The 19,309-nt window shown below is 45.9% G+C and overlaps 2 protein-coding genes across 2 annotated transcripts in view; one reads left to right on the forward strand and one right to left on the reverse strand.

The window, feature by feature from the left end:
- bach2b (BTB and CNC homology 1, basic leucine zipper transcription factor 2b) overlaps positions 1-15,587 on the forward strand; it is a 70,997-nt gene extending 55,410 nt beyond the window's left edge. The window contains exons 3-5 of the mRNA XM_042709921.1: positions 858-2,504; positions 8,500-8,706; positions 10,189-15,587. Of these exons, the coding sequence (XP_042565855.1) occupies positions 858-2,504; positions 8,500-8,706; positions 10,189-10,764 (2,430 nt within the window). The 3' untranslated portion in view covers positions 10,765-15,587. The remainder of the gene's footprint in view (positions 1-857; positions 2,505-8,499; positions 8,707-10,188) is intronic.
- A 655-nt stretch (positions 15,588-16,242) lies between these two features.
- Positions 16,243-19,183, reverse strand: gja10b (gap junction protein alpha 10 b). Its single transcript, XM_031581571.2, has 3 exons — positions 18,925-19,183; positions 17,413-18,791; positions 16,243-17,329 (listed from the first exon to the last, which is right to left on the reverse strand). Exons 2-3 carry the CDS (start codon positions 18,772-18,774, stop codon positions 17,291-17,293), a joined length of 1,401 nt encoding a protein of 466 aa, XP_031437431.1. The 5' UTR covers positions 18,775-18,791; positions 18,925-19,183; the 3' UTR covers positions 16,243-17,290.
- Positions 19,184-19,309: the final 126 nt, after the last annotated feature.

Here is a 19,309-nt window from a genome sequence, read left to right on the forward strand (position 1 = left end):
ACGTAGTGTATTTCTTGCCAGCAGCTGTGAATCATAGGCCCATCAGGCCATGTGGCCATCTCAACTCAGCAGCACCTCACACACCAACACACAAACACCCAGCTCTGGGAATTCCACATGACAGTGTGAAACAGAGGGCCAGCACCGTCTCTCTCTCTTGCTTTCTCTCTCTCTCTCTTTCTCTCCCTTAACTCTCTCTTTCTCTTCCCCCACCCCTTTTACTAATAGCTTCAGAGGGCCAGCAAAGCTTCTGCAGGCTCAGGAGTTTACCTAATTATCCGGCATTAAGTCCAAATAGAAGGCTGCCCCCCCCCCCCCCCCCCTTCCTCCCTCCCTCCCACCCACCCACCCAGCCTCTTCCCCAGTTGGCTCCTCATGGCCGACACAAGAGATAATCCTGGAGACTTAGAAACCATTAGGCTTTCCTCGCGCTTCACCTTGAAATGGTGAATGTGATGGCACTGACCAAAAGGGAATCTCATCCAGGCTTGCCACGGAGCGCCACCCCACCCTTACTGTTGTGTTTGCCTTATAACAGCAGGGCTACAAGTCCCAGCGATCCCTCCTGGCCTGGCACCGGGGACAGACAGACAGTGCCAGGCCAGGGGGTGGAATGTCATGAGGGGGGTTATTGTTATGAAAATGGGCTGGACACACAACCTATCAGCAGCCCATAGTGCAGCGCTTTATTTACTGCTGTATAGAATGTTCGGTGCTGACCCGATAAAAGATTAACTGGTACTTTACAGTGTTTGTTTATGGTCATTAGAGCTGTCGGGTTGTCTCAGCACACTCCAAGTGCTCTGAACAATGGCAGTGCTGATGGTAATGCTGGCAATTTCCCTGTTTTTTCGCAGGTCACTGCCAGGGGATTCGCCCCTTTGTTGCAGTTTGCCTACACTGCTAAGCTGTTACTCAGCAGAGAAAACATCCAGGAGGTCATCCGCTGTGCCGAATTCCTGCGCATGCACAACCTGGAGGACTCCTGCTTTCGCTTCCTGGAGGCCCAGCTGCGGAGCGAGGAGAACGACGTGCTGCTCTGCCGCAAGGCGGCGCCCGAGGGGGACCGCTCCGAGGACGAGAGCATGCAGTCCGAGTCCTCGCCGTCGTCCAAGGCCGGCGCCGTGTCCACGTCCCCGAGGTCCCCGCGTTCGCGGCGGCGCGGCGAGGCCCTGAACTCCCTGCGGCGGCCAGACGAGGACGGGCTGGTGGCGGCAGCGACGGTCGACGAGGACTACGCCGACGGGCGACTTGACTTTGACAGGCACCACGGCTCCTCGGACCTCCCGCGTTGCCCCAAGTATAGGAAGTACCAGTGGGCCTGCAACAAGCACAATAACGACACCTCCTCATCACACACCAGTACCTCAGGTTTTCCAAGCACATTCAAGGAGAGCAGCAGCGGGAGCAGCTCGATCCGGCCGACTGTAACGGAGATAAAGGTGGAGCCGCGGGGGGAAGAGGAGGTGACTGCCCTGTGCTTGTCTGGTGACGAGCAGGAGCAGGAGCAGGAGCAGGAGCAGGAGCAGAAGCAGGAGCAGGAGCAGAAGAAGGAGCAAGAGCAGGAGCAGGAGCAGGAGGAGGGGGAGCGCGACGGCTCGGCGGAGATGGAGCTGGACGGCCAGGGGCACAGTCCCATGGCCGTCGACCGACCCAAGAGCAGCAAGTCCCCCACGTGCATTCGTTCTCTCTTCAAGAGGAGCGTGGACCTGCCTGGTCTGCCCAACACTTCCCAGCAGCTATTCACCAACAGACTTGTCTGTGCCCAAGACAAAGAAACCACTCAGGGAGACCACAAAAATGAGTACAGGCCTTTCACGGAGGGGGAGCAGGATGTGCCTGTCGCCGCGCAGAACGAGGTGGATGGTTTCCCGGCGGGGCTGTCGTTGAAGTCGGCCTCCTGCGACGGAGTCTGCAAGCAGGAGACGGAGCTGGACCGCCGCAGTGTCATCTTCTCGTCCTCAGGTGCCTGCGAGCGGCTGGTGGCCCCGGCGCACTCCTACCCAGGGGGCAACTCGCTGGAGAAGGAGCTCTCTCTCTCGGAGCTCACACCAAAGGGCCTGTGGGCGGGGGCCAGCCAGTCGCTCCCCAGCTCCCAGAGCTGCGCCTCCTCGGCCGAGCCCCCGCCACTGCTGCCGTGTCGCCCGCGGCCCATCACCAGCTGCCCCGTGCCAATCAAAGTGTGCCCGCGCTCGCCCCCTCCGGAGACCCGCACCCGCACCTCCAGCTCCTGCTCGTCCTACTCGTACGCGGAGGACGGCAGCGGGGGCTCCCCCTGCAGCAGCCTGCCCCAGTTTGAGTTCTCCTCCTCGCCCTGCTCCAACGTCACCCGCTGCCTGACGGCCGACCAGCCCGAGGCCAGCGCCGGCGCCGAGGCGCTCTTCGGTCCGGTGCGGCCCAAGATCAAGTGCGAGCAGTCGTACGGCACCAACTCCAGCGACGAGTCGGGCTCCTTCTCCGAGGGAGACAGCGAATCCTGCCATGTCCAGGAGCAAGGACCGGAGGTGAGTGGGCTTTCCTTTAAACATTTATTTGACACATTAATCTGTCACCATGAAGGGAAAAGGTGTGGTCTCCATACGTGTTGGAGCTGTAAACTAAAGCCCATAGTGTTAAACAAAGCATAAATCACCTCTGGCCCTTAAGCCTACACTAGGCCAGGCCAGGCCAGGGAGCAGATGTGCTTGAGAAGTGATAATCTGTCTAACGTGCTGCAGATATGTCTGTAACGAGCAGAGATAGGAGAGGGCGCATAGGAGCATGTGTGCTGCAGATATGTCTGTAACGAGCAGAGATAGGAGAGGGCGCATAGGAGCATGTGTGCTGCAGATACTGTATGTCTGTAACGAGCAGAGATAGGAGAGGCTGCATAGGAGCATGTGTGCTGCGAGCGCTGCGTGGTTGCTCTGGAGACGCATCATCACGGAGGAGGAAGGGGGGGCGGTGGCGGAGCGAAGAGCTGTGATTGGCTGACGCTGTGCACTTGTTAAGACAGCCTTCACACAAGCTCATCTCTGTGGGGATTCTCTCGGGGCAGGAGCTTGATCTGAAAAAGCCCACCCCTCCCCTGCTCTCTCTCTCTCTCTCTCTCTCTCTCTCTCTTCCAGTTAGCCCACGCTATCCAGCCAGCTCATAACATATCTGCATAAATGAGAGATAGTTATAGAGAGATAGAGAGAGATGAATGAGATTAATGGATGAGGAAAAGAAAGAGATTAATAGGCACAGGCTATTGTTTGTTTGCTTTCCTGTCAGGAAAGTACATTCTCTCCTCAGCGTGATGCCACCAAGATAGCCTAATCAGACAGCCTTAACTGGATGGAGATGTCACTCACCAGTTGTAATGTGGCAGGGCTGGTGGTTGGACAGCACGGCTCTCTGCTACATGAGTGGATCAGCAATCCTCTCATTATCCCATAATCCACCTGGCCAGACAGTCAAGGAAGGACTGTTGTTTACTTTAACATTTAAGTGGGAGAGAGAGTGTCTTACTATTAGCACTCCATTAAGTAATCAATTCTTATACAAATCGATGTATTTAATCCAATGAGTTCAGAGCAATTACAGTTTAATGAAATGTAAAGATAGCACTTAGCCACCAATGTACTTGATCCACCGGTAATAAACGAGCGCACACTATTTGTGCAGAATGAAACCTCGGATTACTACTGCTAGGAGCTCAGAAGCATGAGGAAATGGAGGTGGTGGTGGTTGGGGGGGGGGGGTTGGTTAGTTGCCATGGCAATAGGATTCACAGATCTCCCCATGTTGCCCGTTTGTGCACCATGATGGGGCTGAGCCTGTGAGCCTCTGAGCCTCTGAGCGTGGAGAGACTCACTCCAGCCACACTGCACCAGAAGCAGCACAGAGCAGCACAATAAGCACCCTGTGTGGCTATGTGTAATTATTACCTCCATAATGTCTCCAGGCACCCCAACACCCCCACCCCACCGTCAGCCCCAGCTTCTGATTTATGTCCCTCTCAATAGTTGCTGTTGAAGAGGCAATACATTACAAAGGCTTGTTCTACAGGTTTACTTAAGTACACCGGAAACATTTCTGTATCATTCTTGTCATTAATGCACATAGTTTTAGTTTTGAATGTTCAGAGCTCAAACACAATTCAAGCAGCCCAGATATCTTTCATAGCAGCTATGGCCTGACACTGGTAGAAAATACAACCGTCTAACTGAAGCTTTGGACTCACATACAAGTTCATTAAGAAAGCCACTTCTTCTACAGCGTTTAGGTTGCGCTGAAAGCCATCTGTGAATATGTCATTAATAAAAACATTGCCACGTCTCTTGCTCTGTCCTGTCTGCAAAATGCCACCTCATGCTTCCTGAGGCGCTCTTTCCCCTCTCTCTTTCCCCTTCAGTGAGCTGACTGTATATATAAACATGGCGTTTATGGAAGAGGGTTTGCAGTGCCTCTGTGTGTTTGCACAGCAAATGGCAAGCTCATTCAGAGAGAGCCAGCGGGATATAAATAGCGGTCAGGCCAGCACTGGAAACAATGAATTCTGTCGAGGAAGGAAGTTGTTAAACTGTAGGCTAATCTCACCAAGGCCATAGTCATTTAAGTTAGTTTGAGTCAAATAAGGTCTTCTGCTTCTAATTCCTCTTGCAGAGAGAATAGCAGTGAATCAAATATCACTCAACAATAGATCGTTTTAATTAGAGCACATTCATAAATTCAAGGGTGTTCCACTATACCTCTCAATTTCACACGCTCAAAGTGCTCAAAATCTGATTATGGATGGCCAGTGAAACAAGTCTGTCTGCATATACAAACGGGACTTTAAAATATCTGATGATTGTATGCTACTTTAACAACTTAAACAAGTCTAACTATATATTATTGACTATTGCTGTCTTGCACTTACCGTGGTCACATCTGAGAACATTAAGATCGAATCCATGACAAATGGAGTGAAGTGTTTTAGTGACTATCTCCACCATCATTGATGTAATGTCGTCATGCATACCACATCTAAGTGAGGTCCCTCTTATCCAAACGCCTCTCAGGTCAGATCAATCTGTATCTTCCTCACACTCCCAATTATGAAACATTCACCTCGTAGGGAACGTGTTACTCGCAGGAAACGCGTCAAATAGCAATTCCGCTGCGCTAGTTCCGATTCTGAGGGCCTCGTAGCGTTTTCGGTATGAAACACTTGTGGTCTAAATATTATTTGTCAGACACTGAGTTGGTTAACTGAAAGAACAAATGCATACCGCTTATCATCTGACCGCATTCAAGCCTGACACTGTGTCTCAACACAAGATTTTAATGGCCAGCATCGAGTAAAAGAATGAAGGATAAAAGCTGACATAATTGTTTATTTTGAGCGGCACTTCACTAAATAGCTATTACTCATTCCGAACCAAAGGGACTTCCCTCCTAAACAGCGTCTCATAGGCATTTTTGACATCAAACAAATCTCAATGAACAGTGATGCCTGGTGCTCAGACCGGGAAGTAACAGCTTGACTGACTGCATGGTGTATCCAGCAGGGTCCAGTGGGACTTGACATGCCTCAAGAACCGCAGGAAGTGTCTATTCTCCATTAGGGCAGTGTGTGCTGTCCACACCTCGCTGCTACACCAGCAGTCCCTTCCTACTGCTCAGTACGGTAACAGGCACCAGAATGCATTGAGCAGAGAGAAACACAAAGATAAACGGCACTGATAATATTACTGATTCTATAGGACTGAAACTGGCACTCAGTGAATAACAGACAATTGATTGTGTGTGTGTAGTAGTATGTGTGTGTATAGTAGATAGTGTGTGTGTGTAGTAGGTAGTGTGTGTGCCATGCAGTAGAAAGTGAATATTTGAAAATATTTCTTTTTTGAGGAACAAGACATGATATCCCCTGAGGTAGTGGGAGCGGTGGGTGACACTGGCAAATAGAATTGGGTCACGCACTACTCTCAGTGACCTAGAACCAGTCACCTCCACCCTTTACCCCATCCCACGCCTACCATCAGCCCAGCCAACAGCGTCTGCATGTGGGCATGGGGGAGACAGTCTGTTCCCTGTAACAGATGAGCCCTACTTTTCAGACTGGACCCATTTTCAGGATAATGACCCATAGAGAGTGTGTGTGTGTGTGTGTGTGTGTGTGTGTGTGTGTGTGTGTGTGTGTGTGTGTGTGTGTGTGTGTGTGTGTGTGTGTGTGTGTGTGTGTGTGTGTGTGTGTGTGTGTGTGTGTGTGTGTGTGTGTGTGTGGAGGAGAAGGGAAAAAGTGGAAGCACTGAGAGAATTCAGAACAGGCGGGTCTGAATTTATGACTGCCACCGGTGCTCACTCTGTCATCCCAGCCTTGTTACTAGAGTGCTTCTCCTGGTGGAACAACTAAATATAGACATCCCTCTCACATACTACTGCTAAGGGGGAGAAGAAGGGGAGGGAGTGAGCTAGAGAGGGAGGGAGGGAGGGAGGGAGGGAGGGAGGGAGCGACTATCAAGGTCGCTAGTGAAAGGTGGCTGTATCCTGTACTTTCCCGCCTGACAGCGTGTCATCAATGAAAAATGCCCCCTCACAGATTAGCACAATAGTGCATGCAGCCAATAATGCCCTCTTGTTTTGTCACATGATCATCCGTATGACCTCTCGGGCCAAGACGACCGGTTCTCTCTCCTAATTGATGTTGTGTGAAGGAGGCTACTGCTGGGAGGACCCCTCTCTGAGACAGTCTGACTGAGGCCAGTTTGAGCCATCTGTGCTGCTGGAGGCAGAAGCTCATCCTATGACTTATTCATGTGTCTGCATACAGATGTTCAGCAGAGCTGGGGCAGGCGATAGGGGATAGGGGATAGGGGGCTGGGGGCTGGGGATAGGGGGCTGGGGGCTGGGGGCTGAGAGAGAGAGCTCCAGCGAGCCTTTATCTGGAAGCATCAGAGTCCTTTATTCATCATTAAGCATCTCAGGACAGGAGTGCTGATCCAGGATCAACTCTGCCATAATGTATTAGGCAAGGATGTGAACATCTAAATGCACTGGTGCTGGCTCAGGTGAATAGTGTATGAATGTGTGTGTGTGTGTGTGTGTGTGTGTGTGTGTGTGTGTGTGTGTGTGTGTGTGTGTGTGTGTGTGTGTGTGTGTGTGTGTGTGTGTGTGTGTGTGTGTGTGTGTGTGTGTGTGTGTGTGTGTGTGTGTGTGTGTGTGTGTGTGTGTCCCTCAATCAAAGAGCCTTGCCAGTACAGTATGTCTCGTGGGGTTGTGTTAGTAAGAGAGCCTTAGATACTCAAAAATAGAACATGTCTATTGAGGAATAAAGGACTAGACAGCATCCTTGGTTGTATTGGGAAGTCACGGTTGGAGCTTTGTGTTCAGTGAAATGAGCACATACCTGTAGAGTCATTGAGTGTAAGTGTAAATGGTACCCGCTAACAAACATATGAATCAACCTGAAGGGAGGGAAGCCCCGCTGAAGCATGAGAGATGCGATCTGTTGTCGTCATCTCTATCTGATGTCTGGAGGGCTTAGTTATCTCGGCTCTCAGGTGTTTAGGTGTGAGGTGTGATGGAGGTGCGGCTCCCCAGGGACCATGTGGCCCTGCTTGAGCAGGTGGAGAGAGAAAAAGCACATGGGTAGGGGATCACCATCTTGCTTGCGCTTGACTTTGTTCTTCGGAATTGCAGCCATCGGCAGCATGAAGAAGAGAAAGAGAGACAGGCAGGAAGACCTCTTTGTTATTCACCCACTCCAGCCTTACTCCCTCCCTCTCTCTCTCTCTCTCTCTCTCTCTCTCCCTCTCTCTCTCTCTCTCTCCCCCTGAAGCTATAGCGTCCTGGTGCATGTAGATATTGTTGGAGTATCGGCGTGTTATGTGGCTATGAGAACACTTGCCAGCACCAGGGGGGATCTGGTGTTAAAAAAAAACAGAGACAAAAAAGGAATCAAATGTGCATCTTCTAGATAATGTCATCAAACCTGGGATTAACAATGATGGACTCCGAAACAAGGCCGCCAAGCTTTTATATATCATTTGTGTATCCAGACCTCACTATGTATGTTATTGTTTTTGTAAGGGGGTATTTGTCTGAAAGAAATGGAGAGAGAGAGAGGGAGAGAGGGAGAGAGAGTGTGTTTGTGTGTGTAAAAAGCCAATAAAAGATAAAAAGAAGGACCCGTGTCACATTTATGAACAGACTGTGAACCTTCTGTATGTTGGCAATATAGATCTACATATACTGTTCCTAAGCCCCCAAGCAATCACCAGCCACAAGAGATGAGTGTGGCAGCCTATTGCTGTCCTTGGCTCTTCAAAACTGCTGCTGTCAAATGGGCAGATGGGGATGTTCGCGTTCCCTTCACCTTTCTCCCCCTTCACCTTTTAGACTGGTGATCGTTGGAGGCAAAGACGATGTGGCTGCAACTTCTTCTTAAGGAGTCTGTGTGCTCCACCTAGTGGCAGATTTAGGGAGCGCAAGGGTAGAAGAAAAATTCAGATCACGGTCTCCATTCATTACTTTTGTTTCTCCCTACAGATCAAGCTTCCCTTCCCTGTCGATCAAATCACAAATCTTCCAAGGAATGACTTCCAAATGATGGTAAAAATGCACAAACTGACCTCAGAGCAGCTGGAGTTCATCCACGACGTCCGGCGCCGGAGCAAGAACCGTATTGCAGCACAGCGCTGCCGAAAGAGGAAACTGGACTGCATCTTAAACTTGGAGTGCGAAATTCGTAAACTGGTATGTTATTTGTCACCCTCTTAATATATCGTCTATGAAAATGAAATGCACACAGTCCACTCATAGAGAGAGCTATAATTGCAAAACACATGATTTCCGTTATGAGGTGCCATGCCAAATTACTGTACAAATTTAAAACACTCTCCACACTCCCACTAGATCAAGAGGAAAGCCCAGTATTTGATATTTGTTTTAAATGAATAAAACACATTGTTTGAGAATGTATTTGTGAGATATTTAATAAGAAAAATTGCCATGTATGGCCTTAACAACACTGTGCAGAGCTAGCGTATGCTAATTCAAGCACTGTCTACCAATCCCATACACTTTTCACTTTAAACATTTTAAAAGGTGTCTCATACATTTTCAAGACTCTAAAATATGTAACATTGTATATTTATATATACTTCAGATAAAGAACCACCCAGTATAATTAGCTGCTTGGTGTAGTGTCATGGTGTAGTCACAGGCTGGCTAATTGAGGAGTCACACAGCCACACAATTGGGCCCTCTACCCCCCCCCCTTAGACGACCACTCACCGCCCTACTCGCACCGCGTTTCCATGGCAGCAGCACCACTGGCTGCTGCGCTGGGCCGCCTGCTGTTTCCACGCTGGCGTGACTCTGGCGCTGGGCTCTTTGATGTGTCACGTCACCACTGCTCCAGTGCTCACCACAGAGAGAGAGCTGACAGCCAGCACTTTGAAGTCTGCCAGCATCCCAGATATGATCTCATGCTTCTCTCAGCGGAAATGCAGCAGATAGATGAGCCGCTTGGCTCCTGGCTCCTGACAGCCCAGTGTTCCCTTCTCGACACTCTCGGTTTTCTCTCTACAGACAGGGGCTTGAAGCCTCGCAAACCAGAGGCTGCCGATCCTCTCAGGACTAAAGCATCATGCGGAAAAGTAAATTGTACAAAAATAGCACCCCGACAGAATGTTTTTTGGGATAGAGCATGTTTTGTAAAGTGGGCCTTACGTGTCATGGTCGAGTGTAACTGTAACGGGAGATGTCTCTTCAGAGGCGTGCCCTTATAATATGTTGTGGGCACACAGCTGTAGCATGACCTATATAGCACAATCAATCCTGTTACTCTGCCACTGTCATGTGCTGGTTGATATGACTGAGTGCACATGCGTGTGGATACACATTGTGTGTCCGTGTGAAAATGTCTGCTGGTGCTGTGAAAATCCTGATCAAATCCAGTAGAGATATTGGAAGTACAGTGTTTCAAGCCCCCATGGCCACAGGAATATGTAGTAGTGAAGTGGGATCTGAATCCCATCTAATGGGTTCATAGAATATTAGAATTCCTTGTCAGATTACTGCTTTATCTTTCGTCATGACCTCCTTCTTGTGAAGCCCCCACCCCACCCTTCTCTCTCTCTCTCTCTCTCTCTCCCTCTCTCTTTGTCTCCATATGTGTGCATTCTCTCTCTTCTGTTAGTGACTGTGTGTGTGTGCTTGTGTCTGTGTCCTCAGGTCAATGAGAAGGACAAGCTGCTGACGGAGAGGAACCAGCTGAAGGCCTGCATGGGAGAGCTGTGGGAGAACTTCTCCTGCCTCTCTCAGGAAGTCTACAAGGACGTGCAGCTGAGCCCCGAGCAGGTACACCGCTACTGCCCTGTGCTACGGTCTGGCAATGCCACGCCCACGTCCAACTCCACCCCCAACCCCAACAGCACTGCCAGCAACAGCACCACCACCGCCGCCACCACACCCACTGGCCCAGCCTCTACTGCCGGCGTCTCCACCAGCATCGACCTCACCACCAACTCCCGCTCCACCACACCTGAGCTCCAGTTCCACAAGTCACCGGGGCCCTCGGAAGGCGAGCCAGGCACGGGCCAGTGGAGTCTGGGGGCCGGCAACGGTGCGGAGGGGATGGTTGGGAACGGGAGGAAGGGTCCAGACTCCATCGCCAAGACAGCCGCAGCCTTCCACGAGTCAGGGTTGTCCGCGTTGGAACAGTGCAACCAGACGGTGACAGTAGATTTCTGTCAAGAAATGACTGATAAATGTACCACCGAAGAACAGCCCAGGAAAGACTCTTCCTAGTGCTGGTGGTTATCTGTCGTTTGTTTTGTTTTGTTTTGTTAATTTTTTTTTATTTAGTTAAATGAATTTTTGACACACCCTTTCGGAATAGGGTTGTTACAGTGGTCAGCCTCTGCCAGTGTTCTTATTTGAAACATTTATTTTGTTTTGTTAGTATTTATGTCTTTTATTGTCTTTGAAAGGTTGACACTACAGTTGTCTTAACTGCAGCAATACTGTTGTCCAGGTTTTCTCTATTCTAACCATGACAGAATGGTTGTGAATTCTCACCCAGCTCTCACAACGGTGCTACACCTTTCCCCGCCAATGACCTCTGCAGTGGCAATGCTGCTCTCGATGTATTACAGTCCATTCAAAGCAGGGATGGGCACAGACCGCATCTCAAACACAAACCTCTATGGACCTAGCAGCCGCTGTCTTCTTCTCTCTCCGTCTATCCCTCTATCTCTCTCCCTCTCTCTATCTCTCTCTATCTATCTATCTCTCTCTCTATCCATCTTTCTCATGTTCTGTCTTCCCCTCCTCTCTTCTGTCTTCCCTCGTCTCTCTCTTTGATGTTCTCATTCTCTCGGTGGCCCCTCGTCACACAATTCAAACTCAGGAAAGTATTCTGAATGTTCAATATTATTCATGAAAATAAGGATACAGATTCTGTACATGAAAGATTCTTTTTACAGCAGCTCAGCTGTAAATGTTCATATGCAAAAAACGTCTTCTGCGTCGCTCATTTGTACTGTTTCTGTACTGCTACACTTTGATGTACAGATGGTTGTATCTAAACATTCCTCCTTTGCCTTCTACAGCACTGAAATGAACTAAAAGACTCAAAAAGACAGAAACAGAAAGATTTGACATGTGGTTTAATAGCTATGTCCCTACACATCAGCAATACCCTTGTATTTGGATGTTTTTAATGGTAATAAGTGTATAAGTGCTTGCTTAGCAGAAAGTGTCATGTATATAGTATGGAGCATGGTGGCTGTCAGTAATGTTGTACAGGTCAAGGTTTAGCTGTTTTGTTTCTCTCTGGGGTTATATCAAGCACCTTTTTACCAAGGGAAATCATTTTGCTCTGCTGTTTCCTGTCTAAAGTAAAATCCCCATGAAGGTGGGTGCTCTTAAACTCAGGAAATCAGCCTGTCACAAGCATGCACTCAAGTGCACCCACACATGTATTTACACACACACACACACACACACACACACACACACACACACACACACACACACACACACACACACACACACACACACACACACACACACACATACACACACATACACACACACTGTCACCACCACTGCAACCACATGCACATACCCCCCCCATGCTCACACACATTTAAATTGTCAGGCCCCTTGGAGGTTGATGAGGACTGTGTAAAAAGTGTGTATATAATCCGTGACTCAGGCGGTATAGGTCTAAACCTGGCTGACAACAACCTCTTTAAATGTGAAGAGTCACAGCCTTTCTGTGTTTTTATCAGTATTTAAAGATTTAATAGTGAAACTCTCAGCCACTTTTTTACTTTATTTCTTCAGTGTTATGTTTTGATGTTGGTCGTGGATACCTTGTATCTAGCAGAGGGACGTATAGTTTGATATACACAGTTAAAAAGACTCACAACGTTTAAATAGTTGTGTGAGACACTTCCTTTATTGATTGTTCTTAGTCCTGCCACTCTTCAGCATCAGGCATCGCACTCAAACCTGCTAGCACTTCACACAGGGCCATCTCACTTTCAGGACCCTGAGAAAGTCTGAAAAAGCAGCACTTACATTGGCACTTAAAAGTGCTCCTCGAAAACAAACTATTTAAATTAGTAATAATAATAGACTAGCGTAATTTTCAAAAATACAACCAGGTCTATAATAAGAGAAAAGGAATGCAAACACAATATGAGGGAGCGTTCGAATCATGTTTTTTTTTTTTATAATAATCTAATAAGCTAATGGAGAATTCTACATGAAACCATACACAACTGAAGGTGGATGGAGTGTGACAGTCCTATGTTTGCCCTTATTGTACATTTAGTAGAGATCTATTTCCAGTGGGATTGCATGCTGCTTGTATATTTTATATAGTTTGTCTTGTTTCCTTTTGCCTCTGGATGTAGGTAGTTTTCAGCTAATTCTCTTTATCCCGATTGACCTCTTCTTCAATGATCAAAGACCATTCGTCCTCAAAGCCTATTTGTTCAACAATAACTTGCATTATCAGGCGAATCTTAGTTAAACTCCCCGACACAAATGTGCACAAATGCAATGCCCTTTTACAGTAACAGTATTTCTCAATGCAGGTGCATGTAATTATGATTACTGTATGTGCCAATGAACACACACCCCTGCTGATACAACTCCGCTAGACCCTCTCAGTGTTGACGAAGTAAAAAAATGCTTGAGCTTTTAACCCCAAGAGCTTTTTTTGAAATAGCAGTAGTTGGTTGAGTATGTACATCTGTTGGTGTGTATTTGTTAATCAGACAGTCCAAAGAATTTTCCTTGGACCCCCACCTTAACTAAATGATCCCCTAACACATGCACGTGCACACACGTTCATGACGTGCTCACACACACAGACACACACACAAAAACATGCACACAATCACTCATTAAAATACATGTTGGACAAAATCTGCTCAGTTAGAGAGTTGAAGTCTAGAGCTATTGTAATTGCTAGTAATAATTGTTGTTTTCAGTGTGGTTCTTATTTTTCTCTTCTGCTTTTCTTGGTGTAAGATTCTCTTTATACCATTACAATGTAAAATATATACCATTCAGAAGAACTGTACACAGGTACCAAACAAAGAATTCAAGCTAGATGGGTCCAAGTGGACACTGGTGTAAACATATGCAAGTCATCCCTATAAAGTTACCTTTTAGTTTATTGTACAAAGGAAATGTGGGCGAGCCAGCTCCACAAGACAAGCACACAATGAGTACCTTTTGGAATATGTCTATGTCTACCTTACAGTTTGGATGGAAAATGTGACTTTTCGAAAAAGAAAAGTATGTCTTGCATAAACAACAGAAAAAAATCTGAAATTATATGTTCTCCTATTAGAGCTCAATTGTTTGCGTTATTTGGTGCATCACTTTTTGTTGGATTGTATCTCATGCTTTTCTCTGTTGTTTTTGCTCTGTTGAATGTGCTGCTGAGCACAACACACAAGCTAATGATTAGCGCATGTGGATTCAGGACGCTTAGACTGTAGCCGCCACAGCATGCCTGTCCTTAGTCTGTCTCCGTGGTGATGGGGTGATCCTCTTCTCATGGGCCATCAGAATCCCCATGCATCAAATAAGCTTTCTTTTGCAATCATTTCAGTCACTCATAAACTAACTCAAGTCAACTCACCAAGGTTTTTTTTTATCACAATCACAGTTGCTCTTGTAAATTGTCTCAGGGTGCCAACCGGTTCTTCTCTCTCCGTTCAGATGCTAGATCAGAGTCTGTATGCTAGAAGCTAGTTTGTGTTGTTTTGTTTCTATGTTTATGACTTTTTAAAATACTTGCTTTGTCTCTGTATATAGATTTCTGAGAAGCTTTTTTTGTTTAAGTATCTTCAATGCAAAACACAACCCTTTTTTTAAAGTTAAAACCTCAAGAAGGGCTGGAGACTCTTTACATCTTTTGGGATATTTCACTTAATAATGAAATGTTTTCTATTATAATTGACAGAAGCTAAGCTTTTTAACCTCACAATTTGGCTGGACTATAGGAAATGCATTGTAGACCAATCACTTTCTCATATGGATTAACGGTTTCTGTATTCGACCAAGGTTCATGGTCTGTGTTGGAAAGTAAAAGTACAAAGATGTACAAAGCCCTCTAACATTTTTTTACAAGCTTTTAATATCAATGTAAATCTGTTTGTTTGTTTTTGGCTGCTTCTCTGAAACATTTACACTGGCTCTCCAAAGGTTCCTCTTTACACAGATGATGAAATCTTGCCTTTTACACAATTTGCTCAACTTTATAAGATGATGGTATCCAGACTGAATACAAAGGAGATCATTTTGAGAAGTAAAAGAAAAGCAAAATGTTTACAAAAAGGTGTCACTTCATGTTTATGGAATTTTCCATGTATATAGAAAAGGCTATAGCTTCAATTTGATGGATAGGGTAGTGGGGTTTTTCACATTTTCAAATGAGAAATGAGAAATGAAATGAAAGAAAAAAAACCCGTTGATAACTATGCGTTCCCTCAAGTCATCTTCTCAACTAATAGGGATGGTTCAGAGTTACATGGATACAAGTGCACCTCCAATATTTGCCTTAGAACTTGCAGAGGCCATAGTTCACATTCAAGTGAAGTGAGTGTATGCAGGGCCTTGGGCCCCCTCCCCCGGGTCTACAGAGCGGACTTTGTCACACTTATCTACCTGTGAAATCCTTCATACCTCTCATAACTGGTCAATGACTGTATCAGCAAACTGCATCAGGTGTTTTTCTACATGCTTTTTACACAAATTATATGGATTATTGTCTTAGGTAGGTTTTGGTGCATCATTTTTAATGTAATAGCTCTTCGGCACGTAGTCACAGTTGTTTTATTCTCTCGTTTTTCTAGGAGACTGTTTTGTGTTAATATTGTCAATTTGAGATAGCTGTAATTTGCTTATTCTCTACTAAGAGTTTTTACCTTTTTAATTTCTAAAGGCTACATGACCCTAATGAATTAAATGACTTAACAACCATTGTACATATGGTATTGTGCAAAACTCATTTTCATGCATTTCAATTGCTAGTGTTATATATAAATGACAGATTTTTGTCTAGACACCATTTCTGTTTATGAAATAAAGAAACATATCATGTACATTGTTTTGTGTCCAATATCTGTTAGTATACCTTTGCATTCAGACATAACATAATGACTTATTGACATTTAATTAAGGCTGAATGAATGCATATGGATGGACAATGATTGACATTTCAGTGAAAACGGCCGTCATGTGTCAAGCGCCAGACATGAAATGAACTCAAAAGAAACAGAACAGACACAAGTCTCGAGTCTGTTTTAAATCACAAACGTTATATGCAACCAACAGCATATTACGCAGCAATAAGGAGTTGATCTAAGTAGTGAGCTAACTACCTAAAAGGCCCACACCAATCTTTCAAACTCTAGGAATAACAACAGGAATGAAACTCAATAGCAACAGGAACCAAACTCAGTTTTCACGGGCTGTCGGTTGGCATGCTTGCTTGTTGAATATTTGTTGTTCAATAATGTGTAGGGCAGCTTTGGTTAGCCATTGCTTTGAATGGCTTAACCCGTTAGGTTTGCAGATAATCCCCGGAGATAAAGGACCATTCTACTTGCCTGTGGGTATTTTCATTGTCATTAGGCATTTCACAAAATGTATAATAAAAGTAGATACAGGTGTTTTTTTACAAGTGTTTTTTTAAATGACAGCTAGCCAAATCTAGCAGATTTGCAGCTTTAACATTTAGTAAATAATAAGTCTTCATAAAAGCATAACATTTTATTTTAAAAGCAATCAGGAAAGACCAATAGACATCTTGAGGGAACAGCAATGAATCAGCATGACTATCACATACCTCAAACAAAGCTTCCCCCTTGTCCCTTTGTCAACATCTACTCATTTCAATTCAAATGATCAGTCTCCTGGAACATTGGTTTCTGAGAGCTATAAAGCCATTCGCAATCAAGCTATTGAAAGATGCTACATCACTTCTAAATGTGAGAACAAATATTTTTAGTCCATTCGGCGATGGGAAGGAGATTCAGTGATGATGAGAATTGTAGTGCCAGTTTAGCCTCAAAGTTCCTCAGTTGAATATCCTTGAACTTTGTATTCCAATATAAGTTTGGTTGGAAACAGCTGGTGTTTGAGAATTCCAAGGGGAACAGGCACTCAGATAAAAAACAGAGATTAAGTAAAAAAAAAAACATGTAGCCTCATGATAAATTTGTATTTTATACAAGGCTTTGTCAAAGCCTGGAACTTAACCCCTAATTTTTTTAAAGCCTTTTCAATGAAAACATGGATATTTTTTATCGCAAAAATAACACAATACCAACAAAGCCCTTAAATTCCCCTTTGATTTTCCATTATCAACTGATAAATGTAATTAAGTCCACTAAAACATTTTGTTAAATTACATAGATGGTAATCAGCATAGATATTTGTGCTCATGTGATTATTTTTGTTTATGAATAAATTGTTTTGGGGAACTCTTTTAAATAAATTCTTTGAGAATAACAACAATTTCCGAGCTCTTTGAACCCAATACTACATGTGCAAATATCACAAATTATTCATAAATGGTACGTAAAAAAATGTGTATTAGAGAACATGTAACATTGACCAGCGTTATGTAATTAGCTCTACAAATGCCAGCTTCATCACAGCAAAGATTTAACAGCTCATGCAGAACAAATCTGTCAATAATTATGCAGTTAAGCAGAGGGTGGTAGAACAGCGTGGCTCGCTGCTGGCATCTGTGGACAGCCCAGTCTGCTGTGTCTGCTGTGTCTGCCGCCCCAGTCCGAGCTCATTTTTTCATGATTGAAGACAGTTCCAGAATCATACTCTGAAAACACAGAACACCTATTAGAACACTGGTCACAAGCCATCAAACAAACAACAAAGTAGTCTTGGGATTTCTGTACTTGCCATTGACATTCTTCTTCCACTGGCAGGGGGTGGTGTTGCAGGGGGACTCTCCCCCTCAGCGATCCGTTTGGCCTCAGCATCAGAGCCTGCCTTCGAATCAGGGCTGTCAGAAGGACTCTCGGAGAGCCCGCGCGACATGAAACTCATTTTTCTTGCGGCGGGATAGGTGGCACTGTCTGGAGAGTCACTCAGGTCCTCGCTCAAAATGCTGACCCGGCTCTGCTTGCGCATGGCCCGCGGCTGCGGCGCCGCCCCCACACTTCTGGAGGGTGCTGAGCCCTTGGGCCCGTTAGAATCATCACTGCTGCAAGACGCCTGCCGGGTATCAAGAGTGAGACGGCGCTCCGTTGCCCCTAGTTGCCTCAGGGCAGGGAGGTCGGCATGGCTGGGCAGGCGACTCTGTCTGGCGTTATGGTCCGAGCCATTGGTGATGTCGTTGTTGTTCACCTCCTGCCTGGGCTGAGGGAGTCCAAAGGGTGAAGACTCCACTCGCCCATCTGGAACGACTGCGCAGGTCGAATGAGTCACGTGTATCAGTTTCTGAGGAGAGGAGTTGGACAGGATACAGACCTGCTGGACCATTGAGTTCTTCTTAGACCTGCATATGCTATCCTCATCCAGACCTTTGCCGCCATATATGCCTTGTTTAATCTTTTTCACCCCAAGGTGAAATATCTCCAGTAGATTGAGAAACAGGGAAACGCCCGAAATGACCAACATAAAGATCATGAAAATGTTCTTCTCCGTTGGCCTTGACACAAAGCAATCCACGGTATTTGGGCAGGGTAACCTCTCACACTTGTATAACGGCTTCAAGCCAATACCATAAAGGGAATACTGCCCAACTAAGAAACCAACCTCAACAACTGATCTGGTCAAGATATGGAAGACGTACGTTCGCAGTAAGGAGCCGCGGAGTGGAGCTTTCCTCACCTTCTTCTGCTCCTCCAGCTTCTTCAGCTCTCTCTCCACCCGCCTGTGCTCCTCCACCAGACCTTCAGTCATCTCCAGCTCCAGCTTCAGCAGGACTTTCTTCTTGTGTCGCTCCTTCTCCAGAGTCCGCAGACGATACAAGGCATGTCCCATATACACCAGGGAGGGTGACGACACAAAAATGATCTGTAATACCCAGTATCTTATAAGGGAGATGGGGAACGCCTGGTCGTAGCACACATTCTTGCATCCAGGCTGTTCTGTGTTGCAAACAAATTCACTCTGCTCGTCGTCCCAAACGTCCTCAGCAGCCACACCGAGAACAAGCATTCGGAAGATGAAGAGGATGGTGAGCCAGATCTTCCCCACAATGGTGGAGTGTACATGGACCTCCTCTAAGATGCTCCCCAGCAGGTTCCAATCCCCCATCGTCTTTCTCACATATCCTAGATGTTACAATTCAATACTGTGTTCATAAGTACATTACAACAGCATATCTTCACATTTTGTAAACTTAAATTAGGCTGTAATACCAGTAAAAAACAAGAATTAAAAGAAAAAGGAAAAAAAATTACTTACTTCAAAGATGTATTAACAATCGTCTATGTTTGAAGAATCCAAACATAATAAATTCTGATTAAACAATCACTACTGTCTTACATATTCCGTTTGTGTGAAGGAGAAAATGATCCTCGAAGAGAAATGATCCTCGTCTCGACATCTCTGGTGAATGAATTTGGAGTCTGTTGCAGAGCAAACTCATAAAACGCATCCATTGATCTGCTAGTGACTGGACAATGGCCTTAGGCAAGTGTACTACGCAACTGTTGACAGCAGGGGACTGAAAATAACATGTTAGCAACAATGCCAACAACCCCCTGTGGCCCAGGTCTAGACATCAATAAACCAAGTGCGAAGCCTGGCTTGTTGCTGAACATGTTTAAGTGAATGAACAATTCTTAGA

The sequence above is a fragment of the Clupea harengus genome, chromosome 15 (assembly GCF_900700415.2).
Source record: "Clupea harengus chromosome 15, Ch_v2.0.2, whole genome shotgun sequence".
In the NCBI taxonomy this organism is placed as follows: domain Eukaryota; kingdom Metazoa; phylum Chordata; class Actinopteri; order Clupeiformes; family Clupeidae; genus Clupea; species Clupea harengus.